Source organism: Rhinolophus sinicus, chromosome 8 (assembly GCF_057876585.1).
Source record: "Rhinolophus sinicus isolate RSI-liver-muscle chromosome 8, RSI-T2T, whole genome shotgun sequence".
NCBI lineage: Eukaryota > Metazoa > Chordata > Mammalia > Chiroptera > Rhinolophidae > Rhinolophus > Rhinolophus sinicus.
Genome location: NC_142508.1, coordinates 8,431,944 through 8,448,144, shown reverse-complemented (window position 1 = coordinate 8,448,144; position 16,201 = coordinate 8,431,944). Strand labels below are relative to the sequence as shown.

Here is a 16,201-nt window from a genome sequence, read left to right as displayed (position 1 = left end):
TTATAGGAATACATTTGGTGGCTGGAGGTTGAATTATGTGTGGTTAATAGAGATAGAGGTTTATATCTTATGCAGAACAGTGGGGGCAAGTTCCGGTTCCCTCCACATGAGCTGGTGGTGGCTAGAGAGCAGACTACACCCCTATTTTTAGATACACTGTTTGAGCCTCAAGCTGGCCTGGCGGGGACCTGGATTGCCTGTCAGCCTGCAGCCTGCTTAGCTGGGTACCAAGTGAGAGACACCGCTGGGCCCACAGCCTGATGGTGCTGTCACAGCCCTGGTTGGAAGACTCCCTGAGAGGTGTCCTCTTGGAAGGCCTAGCAGATTGGGAAAGACCACAGGCTGCCTTTGAGAGATAGAAGAGAGGGGGATGCCAGGCTGTGTTGTGAGGTGGGAGAAACAGGCCTGTCGGGGAGGTGAATAGAAGGTCGTTGCTGGCGTTTCATGGGAATGGACTTATTTTTGGAGAATTCATTGTGTAACGTGAAACTCTTGGCTTGGCAAGTGGGTGTGTCATGTTGTATTTGATGTGGAGACGTCGTGTAGGAAGAGGCTTCCGAGGCGGAACTGACGGAGACACAGGCTCTCTTCATACCTGTCACACCTGCTGTGTGGTGGTTCTTACCTTGTCTGAAAAACGGGCCTAGAATTTTAGTATAGTTTAAATGAACTATGATTGATCTCACACACTGCTTTTATCAAGAAACCGCCCTTTCACTTTATAGGCATTCCTGCCACAATTGTACAGAAATTTCTCACTTTTTCTTATTATTCATTATTATTATTATTCCTGCTAATGAAGTTCCCGACAGTGGAATGTCAAAAAAGACATTCTGTGTTATTTTACGCTCTGTATTATTTAATATTTCAAGTCTTTTGATTTGCAAGTATGCCGCGATTATCTTGATTCCACAAGTTACCTTGTATTTGATGTATAATGTCAAATAATACCAGCAACCCACCGAGAGGAACAGCTTAGTTTTCCCTGAAAGCCGGCTGCGAACAAGCTGCTTTCTAAAATGTGTTAATCAAGATTTAAGCACAAGCGTAGGTCAGCCCCTTTAGGACTTAATCTCACACACTTGCCCATGTTTTGGTGGATTTTAAAATTCCAGTTGTTATCCAACACCTCAACTAGGGCTGCCCGCTGAGTTGTGTGTGTTACAGAAGAAACAACAGAGACGCAAGAAGTGATTTCCTAGATGGTCATCAGCAGATGAGAAGCATAGGGGCCACGTTTGCTATTGGTGGAGATGAAGGGAACAGCAGACAGTTTAGAAACCAACCGCAACAGCAAAAGAAGCCAAAGATTATATAAGCTGGGAAAAAACATGGTCAAGGCCCCTGTTAGTAGCGCTACTGTAGTCGCCTGAGTCAAGTGAGAACGACTGCACGTTGCTCCTTGGGTTAGAGCTAAACTCCTTGTTCTGGCCCTCGAGGCCCAGCGTAAGCTATCCTCACGCCTACGTGCGTAGTTATGTGTAGTTATGCGTAGTTTCCTCTTAAGCCTTTGCTCTGGCTGTGCTTCTCAGTGTTCCCTGCACCTTTGCCACTCTTCTGGCCTAGAATGATTTCTTTCCCTCTTTCATGTGTCTAATTCCAAAGCAGCTTTCTAAATTCCACGCCCGTATTTTGTTCTTGTGCCATTCGTGATAGAAGCGTGGCTGCTCCAATGATTTTAGGTGCTTAATGATTTCTTATCCCTTCTTGACTCACCTTACTAATAAAGAGTGATCATTTTATACCACTTTATATATATATATATATATATATATATATATATATACTATATATACACATATATATATATTTCAAAATGCTGCTACATTTTGAAATATATGTGTGTGTGGGTGTGTCTGTGTCTGTGTGTGTGTGTATATATATACATAGTCATTTATTGTTTTCTGTTACTTTTTTGGGCCGTATTTTCTCAAATTATAAGCCCTTGAAGGCAGGAATTTTATACCCTATATTTTTTCTGTTTCCTTCATATACATAGTAAGTGCTAAATAAAAGTATATTGATCAGAATCAAGTAGGGAGCAGTTGAGATGGGCTGTAAGATGGGCAGATAAGTTTCAAGAGCAGAATCTGCTTCATGCCGCTTGTCCAGTTCCAAGCAGGCCTTTTCCTCTCCTCAGCAGCTTTTGTGTGTTTAGCCATATGAAATAGACCCTAGGTTATACGTTTGCCATTTTAAAGCTGTATGAGTAATGTGCAATTATGCTGATTTACAAATTGTAATTGTGTGTGTGTGTGTGTGTGTGTGAGAGAGAGAGAGAGAGAGAGAGAGAGAGAGAGAGAGAGAGAGAGAACTTGCTGTACAGGATGCAGTCATTTAACTTGTGGGTGACACATCAGGTCTCCTGGCATTGCATGTCATTGTGGCTTTATCCGTCTCTACTCAGTGCTTTTTTGAATGTATATTAACTATATTCTGTGGTTAAAAGTATATATTACAGTGATACTTACAAATACAGCGCTTCAAGGAGACTCTGATTATATATCCCTCCTAAATTGCAAGGATTTAGCTACTGTGTAACTAATTACATACTGTTTGACATGGCATTGAAGTGCAGACTAAAATTTTACTGTAATACTCTTTTATGCTAAACCACAATCCCCAAGCCTCCAGAGCAGACACTCTAGTAAAGGTGTAATTCTAATGTATTGTGTGTCATGAATGCTATCTATCACATTGATAGTTCTTTTAATATTCTAATTAGAGTTTTATCTTGGTCTTTCGCAGGTACTGGTATCTTGGTCCTCTAAAAACTAAAGCAGCTCACTTTTTCAGCACTCTTAAGGTAAACGCAATTTCCAATGCAGACATTTGCCCAGTGTTATTTTGTTGCCTCTGTGATGTACATATTTGGATTTTTCAAAAATTCCTTGCTGCAGATGTATATGACATGCTCCAGTACGACAATGGGGAGCATTTACTTATATACAAATGCAGAAAGCTGTCCTGTCTCACTCACTCCTCATCTGCCAACTCATTCCCTCCATTACCAAACCATATTAATTTTTCTTTAATGTTCCATTTCCCTTTGCCTATTCCTTCACTCACTCTGGCCAGACAAACCTTGAACAAAATGACCAATCTCTCATCAGTTATTTGTAAGGGTGTCATATTAGTATCTGAAAATGATTGGAGATTTGTATCTGAAAACATGTGATCATACAGACTGATATCTGACATAGCATGTTTCAAACCGGGCTGGGCAAAAGTGGGTAGTGGTGGAGAGGCCAGGCTGTGTTAAGTCACCGTGGTGTGACGTGGTCTTTCCTTACGGCAGCGGAGTGGCAGGAACGGGAGTTTGAAGGTTCGGTAGGGGCAGCTTCTGGCAGGTTTTGATGTGGATCTGACTTTTCTTGTTAAATGACTGGAACTTACTGAGTCTTAAGTGGGGCGATGACATGAGCAGATTGCATTTTAGAAAAATTGTTTGGCAGCCATGTGGACAAGAGATTGGAGATTGGCATAGGGAGCTGATGGCAATGGCATCAGAAGATTGTTAAGTGATGCAGGTGAGAGGTGACGAGGTATAAAGCAAGGCGGTAACAGTACTGATAACAGAGGATGGATTGATCAATAAATCAACAAACAACAAGTGCTGGCACAGATGTGGAGAAAAGGGAACGCTGGTGCACTGTTGGTGGGAATGCAGGTTGGTGCAGCCACTATGGAAAACAGTTTGGAGGTATCTCAAAAATCTGAAAATGGAACTACCTTATGATCCAGCAATCCCACTCCTAGGTATCTATCCGGAGAAATCCAAAACTCCAATTCAAAAATCTTTATGCACCCCTATGTTTATTGCAGCACTATACACAATAGCCAAGACATGGAAACAACTGAAATGCCCGTCAGTAGATGACTGGATTAAGAAACTGTGGTACATTTATACAATGGAGTATTACGCAGCCATAAAGAAGAAAGAAATCTTACCATTTGCAACAACATGGATGGACCTAGAGAACATTATGTTAAGTGAAATAAGTCAGAAAGAGAAAGACAAATACCATATGATCTCACTTATACGCGGAATCTAAAGAAAAGAATAAGTGAATGAACTAATCAGAGACAGTTTTGGAAACATGGAGGAAAAACAGAGGGTTGCTAGAGGGGTGGGAGGGTGGGGATAAGGGGAAGGTGAGAGGTTTTGGGAACGTACAGAGGGATAGTGGATGGGGGGAGGGGGGTTCACACAGTGTGAGGGATATAAATGATAAACGTCTAAGTTTTGCTTTGTCTTGTGCACCTGAAACTAATAAAAAAAATAAAATAAAAATAAAAAGGCAATGTCCAAAAATAAAAAATAAAAAATAAATAAAAAGCCATTTTTCTATTAAAAAAAATAAAATAAAATAAAATGCCAATATTCCCAAAAGGGTTAAAACTTTTTAAATTAAAAGATACTCATCAAATGTTAAAAAAAAAAAAAAAAAAAGAGAGAGAGATAATAAGGTAGGACCCTCCAAAGTTGCAAGGAGGGTAGAGGAGTCCCAGATTTCTGGGTTGAGGGACTACAATTTGGTAACTAGAGTTTTCCATTAATGTTGATAATGTTGGCATAAGGTCCAGTTTGTGAAGAAAGATGAAACTTTCAGTTTGGCCCTCTTGTGTCTTGGGCCTTGCATCATATGTGCCCTGAGAAGCCCCAGTTCTGGATCAGTCTTGTCAGTTTGGCATATATTGAGTTTAACATATTTTGGTACAAATGGAGATGCAATTGTGACTTAGGTCTAGAATTCAGCAGAGAGCTCTGGGCTGAAAAAATAGATTTAAATAAGTGTGTGAGTAGCATTGAAACGATGGTTTTGATGAAGTTACCATGAAGAATCGATGGCCAGCAATAGCCCTGAGGAATGTAAACATTAACGGGCCAGAAAAGCTGCCTGGGAACTACTAAGAGGAACCAGAGGAGAGAGTACTGACATAGAAGCCAGTGGAAGAGAGAATTTTCAAGAAGTGAGATTTCAAGAAGCAACAGCAAAGGGTCCAAAGGTGGGAGAGTATGCATTGAATTGGGCGACCTCAGATGGTTTGGTAACCTCCTGAGTGGAGTGAAGCCATAAAGGCAGTTAAGGAACACATGGGAGGTAAAGAAGCAGAGACGCAAGGGGAGGCCACTGCATCTATTACGGGAGCTGGACTTTGAAGGGAAGGAGACAGAAAAGGCGAAAGCTAGTGAGAAACATGGGGTCCATGGAGTGTGGTTTTTTTATTGGAAAGAGGTATCCATGTCTTTATACCCCGAAACAATAGAAAAAAGAAGGGAAGAGGTGAGAGAAAGGAGCAAAACAGCATGACTGAGTTGGCAAAATCCATGAGCGAATAGAAGGGACAGGGGAAGGGACACTTCTTCCTTGAGACAGGAGAGGAACGAGAGACCCAGATGAAAACAAATTTATGGCGAGTTCAGGCAGTTCTCTGATGTTCTCTCTGAGGCGTGGGAAGCAAAGTGATCTACTGAAAAAGAGCAGGGTGGTGGTGGTGGTACAGGGGGTTTTGCGGAAAGATGAACATGGGAAGGTTTCAGAGGATTAGGCACCAAGGACCAAGAATTTGTTGTGACAAAGATGTGCCTGCTTGGTGGTTGTTTTTCCTGTATTCATACTCAGCAGGAGTATTTTTTTCTCCCTTCAATAATACTGAGCCATGATGTAGAAGTACAGAAACCTCGTGACAAGATTGATCCAGAACTGGGGCTTCTCAGGGCACATGTTATGGAAGACTAACGACACAAGAGGGCCAAAAGTGATGAGGGGACGGGGAAGAGTCATCTGAAGGAGTCACCTGTTAATTAGGCCCGGAGGGCAATCGGTGTGGTCAGGGACTGGCATTCTTAATGTGATTGCAAACTTGGTCAAGCAGTCAGGATCTTCAGGGGCCAAAAAAAATCACACCCCTTTCTTCCTCTTCTGAGTTTGAACCAAGTTATGAAAACAAATGCAGGAAAGAGGCAGATGGAGATCAAAATGTCAGCGTTATCAACGGCTGCAGCTTAAATAGAGGGTCGTGGTCTGATCTCCAAATACTCCACATTGAATTGATCCGTCAGATGATTCCTTCGGGGCAGAGGCTGCTGTGTAAGCTCACGCATGAAGCAGCAGCGTGTGCGTCAGAGAGGAGGGGGCAGGATCCGTGCACCCGTCCTTCTGGACTTGGGGAGAGATGGGTATGTGATGGAGTGAGAGCAGTCAGACCTGGTACTCCTTTGTGATTCACCACACGGAAACTTGAGAACTGGAGTAGATGGCCCTATGAAACACTGGGCATAAAAGAATCAACCAGCTGAACAGAATCAGAGACATGAATAGAGAGCAGACTCACAGGGTTTTAGATTTCCTAGACTGACTAGTCCTGGGTGGCTCTGGTGAATTAGAGGTGACGTCAAGGGCTGAGGGGCTAGAGCATTGTTTTAATTATTCCCGTGGACACAGTTGACATGGAGGATGACACTGGACTTGGGGTGTCGGGTAGTAGAAGACAATAAAATCTAGAGTGCAAGAATGATGAGCTTTGAAGCAGGAGTGAAAAGTCTGCGGCAGGGTTTTGAGGCTGCACTAAACCATTCTGGCCTCCCTGTGGGCCAGGATGGCAGAAGTGAAGGAGGTAAGTCCTGCAACTGCATTGCATCAATTTCTTGTGTCACCATCTGTCTACCAAAGGTCAGTTTATTATGGGATGGTTCTAGCTCATTCAGTCTGAGAACTTTTGGGATAAGTATGAGCAGTGGTTGCTAGTCCCCTTTGATCTCTCTCTGCTCTGTGAGGAGGCGCAATGGAGGCTGCAGTCAGAGGCCGTGGTGTTCACGCAGGCCGGTAATGGGGAAAGGGAGCCTGTGGATTCAGTGCTCCAAGTGAGAGAAGAGTCCATCCAGTGAGAGAGTGTTAGCTTTCTTGCAGGTACAGATAGAAGACTGAGTTTGCATAGAGAAACTCCCAGAGTTTGGGATTGTGTGCCTGACAAATGTTTTTCTCTCTTCACTTTAAAAGGAGTGGCCTCAAACTCACCAAGCCTCTATCTCGTACGCGGGACCTATAGAGAGACCTCCCAGTGGAGCGGAAGTGGTCCCGCCACGGCCCTCTTTGTACAGGAGAATATTACGGAGGCTCGCGTCATACTGGGCACGACCACAGGACGGTGAGCACGTGATCAGAGATTGAAAGCCCTGGTCGGTCCAGGGCTGCCTAGAACAGACCCCATATCCGCATCAGAGACTTCCCTAGAGCTGGAGGAGCTGTTTGGGGATCACTGAATTCCGCCTTCTGGGAGCCAGAGCAGGGCCCAGACCTGCTCACCCACTGTCGCGTGGATGGGAATACCCTGTGTCGCTTGAGACAAACAGCGGCTCCTGTTCTATCACCGACCTTTCTGTTATTCTGGCTGTGTCGGTAGGGCTCTTTCTGGCACAGAGATCCCATTCTGAGCCTGGCTCTTTAGCCCGTGTATTAGAGATATGAAATGGAGAAAACGATGCTGGAGAGTCAGCTGACGGGCCTGGGAGGCCGAGCTGAGCAGCTGGCAGCTGGCCCTTGGTGGTGGAGTGACAAAATGTTAATGGAAGCAATTGACCTGTGTCTCATGCATTCACACAGCCCTTTCCCAAGAGGTGAGCCCGGAGGTCTGGAAAGACGTGCAGCTGTCCACCATTGAACTGTCCATCACCACACGGAACAGTCAGCTTGACCTGATGGTAAGTGTGCTTTTTTATTAGGAAAGCGTTTGTTATCTGGGAAAAGTGCCAAAGGCTACATTCTCTCCCACTCATTCAGTATTTTCATTTCACCCTGTGGGTTAGAGAGGCGAGATCAGGGAAGGACGGTGTGGTGTGCCTTTGGAAGTAATAGCGAGAAGAAGGAACAGCTGAGTGAGGTAGTGGCTTAAATGCTGAAGGGCTGGGTCACGGCTTCTGGACATTGCTGAGTGCTAGTGACCACGCGTTCTGTCTTCAGAGAACTGAGGGCGAAAGGCCTTTAGAAATGAAGTGAGCCTGCTCCCATTTGTCACAGGAATAAAAAGTCGTGGAACTTTTACTGGAGTGAATATTCATTATTTCTGTGACTATTAAATATGTAGATTTAGTTCCCCAGGAGGAAAAAAACTGTATATACACTATTATACATACTGACCCCTTAATAGTTTATATTAATGAGAATGCCAATAGAAAACTTGTCCTTGAATAATGACTAATTATTTAAATGGACTAATTACTATGATCAGGTTTTAGGCAAATCAAAGCAGGATGTTCACCTTGACTTGGTCAGTCTGCAAATTGGCCCGTGGACTGAACGTAGCGATGCGTGTAAGCGGAGATGAAGGGACTGGGCGATGTGATTCCCGTGTTCACATTCAGAGTATCGAGCTATTTTCTAATGATAAACGTCATGCATGTGCATCGTATAACATCTGGATGGCATAGCTCCCTTCACCTCCTAAATTCATTCCAGTTGGATTAAGAGTCAATGTGAAAAAACCCAATAAAGCCCTGGAATGAAATCTAAGTGATTATCAATATACACTTGGGGGGGACAAGGCGTTTCTAAGCATGGCACCTAATGCAAAAATCATATGGATGCATTTGTCAGTGTATAGTTACAAAAGAAACTAGACAACATTTTTAATGACAAATTAGCAGACATATGAGAAGGTGATAAACTAGGAGTTAACAGCTTTCCTTTATAACAAACTTAGGATAAATCCATAAGAAATGGGCAAAGGACTAATAGAAACAGGCAAAGGGCAAGATTAGAACAAAAGAAATAAACATGAAAAAAATAGCTTATAGTTACTGAATATATACTCCATGCTAGGTACTAGCCTAAGAATTTTACATATCATGTCATGTAACCTTCATGACTGTATTAGCAGGTAGCTATAACTTTTACCTGTATTTTATATATAAGGAAACAAAGTGCTCAACATCAAAGAAATGCAAATTGAAACAGTAACTACTGAATTGTCACAGATTAAACAGGACGTTAGTATTCAGTGTTGGTGTGGGTGGGGCAATGGGCAGTCTCGCGCATTTCTGATGGGCACCGAAGGCGGATCCCTCTGATTCTAGTGGCATCTTGGCTGCATATATGAAGCGTCTATATACTTGTCCTATTGAGTATATTTCTAGGAATTCATCCTACAGAAGTCATCAGATGAATACACAGTGTAGACAGCCCGTCTTGTTTCTCATATAATGGAATCCTGAGAACATTGGTGAAAGTAAATGTATTAAGATTAAAAAAAAATCCTGTTCTAGAATATAAAAAAGAAAGATAAGATTTCTAATTATACGTTTCCTTTATACGCAGTCTCTGATAATACGAACTTCCAGTATTTTGTTCATGTTCTTTGACTCATTCTTTCCCCTGATGGTTGAATAGCTGTGAGCAGACTGAGTCTAGTGAATATGTGATTGTGGCCGAAGATTACCCACATTCCCAAAGCTGAGAGCGCTTTATCTCTGTGCCAATTATAAACGTGTGTGATACGATGCTTCTTACCTCTACTAGCAGCACGTTCATTTTCTTTTTGCCACACCTCTTTGTAAAAATACAAGCAAAATGCAATAAAATGTTCAAAGACAATGAAGCTGCCATGTAATAGCTCAAAATGTTCATTTATCATTTTAAAAAGTATATTCAGAGTCTGAAAGAGGCTGTAGAGGTGTGGAATGTGTGAAAATTAGGATCTCTTGTACAGCTGTGTTCACAGTATTTGTAACAGCAAAACATGAAACAAGCTAATCAGAGGACGGATTCAACACTGTTTGGTACATTTATTTAAAACGTTCTTTCTCTCAATCTTTATTGACATGGAAAGATGTTCGTCATGTATTAAATGAAAGACCAGATTAAAATGACTGTATCAAATGATTCCACTTTTATTAAAAAAAGAAATGGAAGTAAGGACTCCAATTTTATATTCTTTCCACATAGAAAGCCAGTTGTCCAAGCACCACTTACTGAAATGTCCCCTCCCCCCCAACACTGATCTACACGTCAAGTGTTTGTACACATGGCAATGTTTGTGGTTTCTCTGTGCAGTCGCTCTGTTTTTCTATACTTGTACTAGCACTGTGCTTCTTGTAATTATTAGGTTTATAATAAGTCCATTTTTTTTCTTCTTAAAGAGTCTCTTGGCTATTCTTGACTTTGATTTCTATAAGTCTCTCTTGGAATGTTTATTAAGTTCCACATAATAACTGTTATATTGATCAAGATTACATTGAACCTGTAGTTCAATTTGAGGGTAAGTGACATCTCTTCTATCATATGAATGTGGCATAGCTCTTCATTTATTTAGATTTTAATGTCTTTCGATGAAGTTTTATAGTTTTCTCTATAATTTTTTGTCTTTTGCTGGATCTATGGCTGGTTAGCTTCATTTTTGATGTTCTTGTAAATAGTTAAAAAATGAAATGCTAAGAAATACTATCTGATTGAGTAGATGGAACATGGAATTGCTGATTCAACATCAATATAAAAAAATCAAACTAAATTCGTATTAATTTTATTAAGTATATCTATGGGGATTCCTTTGGATTTTCTGTAGATTCAATCATGTCAACTACAAATGATGCAAGTTTTGTTCTTCCAAACCTTAGCCTTCGAATCTTGGATCTTCCTTTATCACTTGGCTAAGTCCTCAGTGTTGAATAGAAGTAGTGACAGCAGGCGTCGCTGTCTTATTTCTGATGTAGAAAGGTTTTGTTGCTTCATTCTTGAGTTTGATGGGGTTTTTTGTAGATACCTATATAAGGTTACAGAAATTCCCTTCTGTGCCTACTTTGCTAAGAATTTTTATCATGAGTGGATATTTACTTTTATCAGTACCTTTCCAGCACCTGTTGAGATAAGGTTTTCTCATTTAATCTGTCACGGTAGTACAATACGTTGATTTTGGCACTTGCACTGTTTGCAAAGCCCAAAGCCTAGACTTGTATGTGTAACTATCTACTTAACGCCTCCATTTAGATGTCTAATACACACTTCAGTCTGCGTAGCCAGAACTGAGTTCCTGATCTTCCCTCCGCACCAGAAGCCCGCTTCACCCCGTCTCCCCCCCATTGATTTGACTGGAATTCCAGTCTTTCATGTGTTCAGGCAAAGCTCTTGGAGCCACTCGTGGCTGCTCGTTCTCTCCTCGCACCTCATCTCTGAGGAAGTCCTGGTGGTGTCACCTTCTAAATATTGCCAACCCCTCACACGACGTCCTGCTACCTGACCAAAGGCACCATCGTGTTTTACCGGATTATGACAATGGGTTCCTAAGTGGTCTCCCTGCTTGCTCCTTTCCCCCTTTATTCTGCTCTAAACATAGTAGCCAGAGAGATCTATTCAAAGGAAGCCAGATCATGCTCCTCTGCCTAGAACCTTCCAGTGTCGCCTGCCGGCCACATTCCTTGTCATGGTCTCCAGGGTCCTTTCTGTGACTTCGTCCCCACTGCCCCTCACCCGCTGCTCCAGCCACAGTGGCTTCCTTGCTGCTCTTTCACACGTCAGGCCTTGCACCCCCTTCAGGCCCTGCCCTGACAGGGACCTCGGTGTAGATCACTCTTCCCTGGACCCGTGATTCGCAAAGTGTGGTCCTTAGATCAGCAACAGCAGCGTCACTCGGGAACTTGTCAGAAACACAAATTCTTGGGCCTCACCCCAGATCTGCGGAGCCATCAGCTCCGAGAACAGCGTCAGTACAAGCCCTCCAATCAGGACTTGCCAAAGGCCGAGAACCACGACCTTGGCGACCCACACCGCTCGCTCCCGCACCTCCTCCAGGAGTCTGCTCAGGGGCTGCCTTCTCAGTGTGGCCCACCGGGACCTCTGTGTGAAAATGTCACCACTGCCACCAGTGTCACCTGGTATTCCTTGCTCTAGTTCTCTCGTTTTTGTAATGTACTTGTTGTCTAATATGCTCAAATTTAGCATTTACGCCGTCTATATTCATTCCATAATTTACTGTTTTTATACTGATATTCTCTAACATTTCTAACATACTTATGATTTATTTTATTAATCATAAAATAAACCATAGAGTATGTGTTTTGTTTTTGTTTATCCCCTCCACTGTCCCGGTAGAATGTAAGTTCTTTGTAGGCAGAAATTTGGGTTTGTTGTTGTTGTTGTTGTTGTTCCCGGATGTAATGCAAGCACCTAGAGGAATTCACTGGACAAGTCGCTGTTAAGTAAAGGTGAACTTGCAGCAAAGTCATCCCATGTGGTGTAATTCCTAGTTGAGAGATATAGCTGTGCTTTGGCAGTACCCTTTAAGGCTGTCAGCGCTCAGAGGCCGCCGGGTTATGCTGGGGCTACAGGTTTTGAACCTGTCCACAAAGAAACAAAGCTCCATTTGAAGCAGACATGGAGGTGTGGGATTGAATCACACAGGGCCAGGTGTGGATTGCAGGCCACTAGCCACAGTAAGGTGAGGGGAGCGGGGCAGGAACCAGGTCTGTTTGTATAGCCACTTCCTTGTAGCTCAGTTCTCACAGACCTTGCTTGTGGTTGGGAATAGAAAGTTCTTAAAACATGACCGTGGCATAAATGGATTGCTTCTCTTCGGCTCTGGTTGCATTCCAAATGTGCGCATACAGCATTTTGAAAAATGGATACTTGGGCTCTCCACACCAGGAAGCTGATCTAGCAGGTGTGGTGTGAGGCTGACGAATAGTAAGGACGAGGCGAGCCGGGAGAAGCGCGGCTGAAAGCGTGGCCCGCACAGGAGGGAATCCTAGGGACTCGGACAGCTTTGATTATTAGTGACGATTTTACAAACCTCCAAACCTGACTTTTTACTTATGTATGTAGTAAAAAACGAACAGTGGAGATGAGCTTTATGGTATGTAAATTATACCCCAATAAAGGTCCTAATGGAAACAGGAAAAAAGGAACCAAAGATATATTCAGGGTTAGGTCACTAAAATGAAGTCCCCTGTATAATACAGAGCTTCAAAATAGGAACCTCCAGGGCTTACGGATGATAACAGGCTGTGTTAGCCCAAACTGAAAGGATTAATGTTTGTGGTCCTCACCTCTTTAGAGCACAGAAGACTTTATGAACATCTGCATCGAACCTGACACTGTCAGCAAAGGAGACTTCGTAATTATAGGGTAAGTGCGCTGGGCTTTGGAGGAAATCGGTTCACGTCGTTTGTGTTGTCAGCCTTTACTCTCTAGCGCCCATGAAGTCTGAGCCCCAGCAATGGACTTGTCTTGTTTGGAAACCGAAGCCGCCTTTGTTTCCTGTGGGTTTCCATGTAGAGTGAGTGCACCTGTCTGTCCGGCTTTGGCCTTCCCTGACTGTTTTGGGAAGGTCAGAGTATGAGAACAGTCTTTGCATTTTAACCGAAAAGAGAGGACTCCGTGTGGCCTGGCCTGGCACCCAGAATTTGGGCTTCGGGGTCAGAAGTGACTGGTTCTGCCACGTTCTGGCCTCATGACTTGGACAGATCCTTACTCGCTGAATCCTTTCCCTGTGTATAGAATGAAATAATCACCTCTCACTGTCTCAGGATCGCTTTTGTGTCTTAAATGCGCGTGGGTTGGAAAAGTCTTTCTCGTTGTGAAGCACGTCCCAGCGTCAGTTACTGTTCGTCAGTCCCCCTTGTCCTATTCTCGGGGTGTTAATGAGAAACCTGAAAAGGTATTGAGTACCTTGGGCATTTTTTTCCAGATTTCCCCTTTTCTATTACAAAATAACCTTCTGAGTCCTGAGTGATTTCTTAAGCCCCCCCTCTGCCAGAGGTCCATTGGTTACGCGTGCTCCAAGTTCCCCTCCAGTCTTCAAAGCATCTGAGAAGGGCCTGTTACCATGCCAACTGGCGGTGGCTCAGCTGCAGTTTCTGTGCGTTGTCTCTCAGCTCAGGGCTCCCTCGTGTGCCTGTTGGAGATTAGACATCTCGGCTGCAGTGGCTGGGTCTCCGTGGCTACCCCACGGTCTGCACCAGCACAGGCACCAGAGTGTCTCATTAGTTTGTGGTGTTTCCGCTTTTGGTACAAATTCTTCAGATGCTGAATAAGCTGCTGCTGCAGGCTTTCATTTACCTTCTGTATCTGTAGCAAAAGGAAGAGAGGGAAAAACCTTTCCTTTCTTCTACGGGGCGTGCAGAAGCCACACGCTATCTTAATTGAGCACTTGGCTAGTGGGGCCAAGTCCCTCAAATCTCCTTTATGATACTGACGTGCACAAATAGAAGGGAAGACCGCCTGCACTACTTCAGTTAGGTGACGTCTCTGTGCTCCTGGCGTCAGCTGTCGCTGGCGTCAGCGGCGGTAACACAGTTTCCTGTTGGTCTCCACCGCAGGTGAAGTCAGGGAATGTCTGTTTCCTCTGGGTCTCTGAATAGGACACTGTGAAGTTGCCTTAGAAAAGTCTGATGAAGTGTCAGATACTAAAGAATTACTGTTGCAGTTAATGAACAGGAATGGACTGATTTACTTGGATTAGCGTTTGCTCTTTGCCCCATAACTAGCTGTGAAGGGTGTGGATGCTGAGGGGACTGTGTGTGGCCACTCAGTCTGATGGTTTTACTCCAACACTTTTTAGTCAAGGTGAAGATGCAGTATTGGTAATGGAGACTGGTAATGGAGTCATCGGAGCTTCTGGGTGTTTATGTATGTACACACACACACACACACACACACAGACACAGTATCTACTATAAATTACAATGAAAGTATTTCCTCCTTCAAGCGTAGACTCGCAAGAAATACCAAATAAAAAAGTTTAATACTTTTTCTAAAGAATTCAGTTTCACTCAGATTTTTAAATTTGGGGTTTTTAATCACCCAACCATCAGGCCCATGTGGAACTATGTCAAATCACTCAGCCTTCCCGCGCAGATCTCTCCAGCAAGTAAACCTCAATCTAGGCTCCCAACGCTAAGCGAGAATCCTTGTGGGAAAACTTATTCACAGAACGCCATGGTCCCATGGGTCTCAGGTTCATCTATTTAGTCATCGAAATGGAAGGAACTGGCTACGTTTTTACAATCTGATGCAGTTAACAGCTCTGGTTCCAAGCTTGCTCTCTCCTTTGCTCACAGAAGTAAAAAGGTCCGAGACCCCACGCTGCACGCTGCCGGCACCGAGTGTCTCCAGGCCAGCCAGTGCACGCTGCTGCTTCCTGAGGTGAGCAGGGCAGCGGCCCCCCAGTTCTGGTTCGTCTTCCTCTCAATTAACAGACTCTCATCTAGGCGCCTGGTATGTACTGAGCCTGTTGCCAGGCTCCGGGTCACGTTAAGGGAGACCTGAAAAGATGGCAGTCCCCTTCCACAGCTCCAGGATTTAGAGGTGGAGTCCTGCAGCCTTGTAATGTTAAGCCAGAGTTCTGTCACGGGATCCTTAGGTCTCCTGAGCTTTGTTTTTCCATATGTAAATTCCGCAACCAGTTATAACACACAGAGAATTCTCAAATGTTAACAGTGGATTCTACCTTCATGTTGTTTATGAAGGATCTGGAAGCCATTTTCCGAATGGCACTGAAGTTTTCTGTATTGTGAAATGCCAACCCTAGAAGAATAATCCATGTAAATGGGAAAAAAGTTGGAAATACCATCTAAATTGTAAGGTTATTCTCTTAGTAATTCCTCAGGAAAAAGTTAGAGATTGCTGCTGAAGACCTGTGGCCATTATACTATTGTAATCAAAATAGGATTGCAGGCAAAACACGTGGTGTCCCCGTACTGGGTGGCACCAGTTTCAACACGACCAATGTTGAATTAAATGCACGAGTGTGGAACAGTTTTATAGAATCTACATGCTGCATGCTGTACCTTAGGCACAGAGCTAAGCACATTAAAGAACCTTGAAAACAATCAAATGGATCCACATAATGGCTTGCCTACCAGAATTCGCTGTCTCTCTCGCTTCTCGTTGGAGAAAGATTAGGGCTGAGAAGGGCATAGAACACGCTGATCAATGCCTTCGTTAAAGATATGGCAGAACGCCTGTCTTCTAATATAGATTTGAAATTATAATCTTCTCAAATGCCAAACTACTCTGGTAGTACCAGACATAGAGGCACAAAAAAAAAAAATAAAAAAAAATAGTACAACCTTTTCCATGGATGGTAGACTTGGGTGTTTCCAGAAGCAGACTCTGCCCGTCATAAGCTCTGAAATACTTTTTACAGAACATTTAGACTAAATCCTCACAGAGGACGATGCTTTAATGACCTGACGTGGGTGTGAGCCGTT

The 16,201-nt window shown here is 43.4% G+C and overlaps 1 protein-coding gene across 3 annotated transcripts in view; it reads left to right on the top strand.

Moving 5' to 3' along the window:
* AGK (acylglycerol kinase) overlaps positions 1 to 16,201 on the top strand; it is a 75,857-nt gene that overhangs the window by 58,409 nt on the left and 1,247 nt on the right. For all 3 annotated transcript variants that reach the window (XM_019749857.3, XM_088799875.1, XM_074315264.2), the window contains exons 11-15: positions 2,749 to 2,806; positions 7,005 to 7,152; positions 7,608 to 7,705; positions 13,045 to 13,115; positions 15,050 to 15,134. In XM_019749857.3, coding sequence (XP_019605416.1) covers positions 2,749 to 2,806; positions 7,005 to 7,152; positions 7,608 to 7,705; positions 13,045 to 13,115; positions 15,050 to 15,134 — 460 coding nt within the window. The remainder of the gene's footprint in view (positions 1 to 2,748; positions 2,807 to 7,004; positions 7,153 to 7,607; positions 7,706 to 13,044; positions 13,116 to 15,049; positions 15,135 to 16,201) is intronic.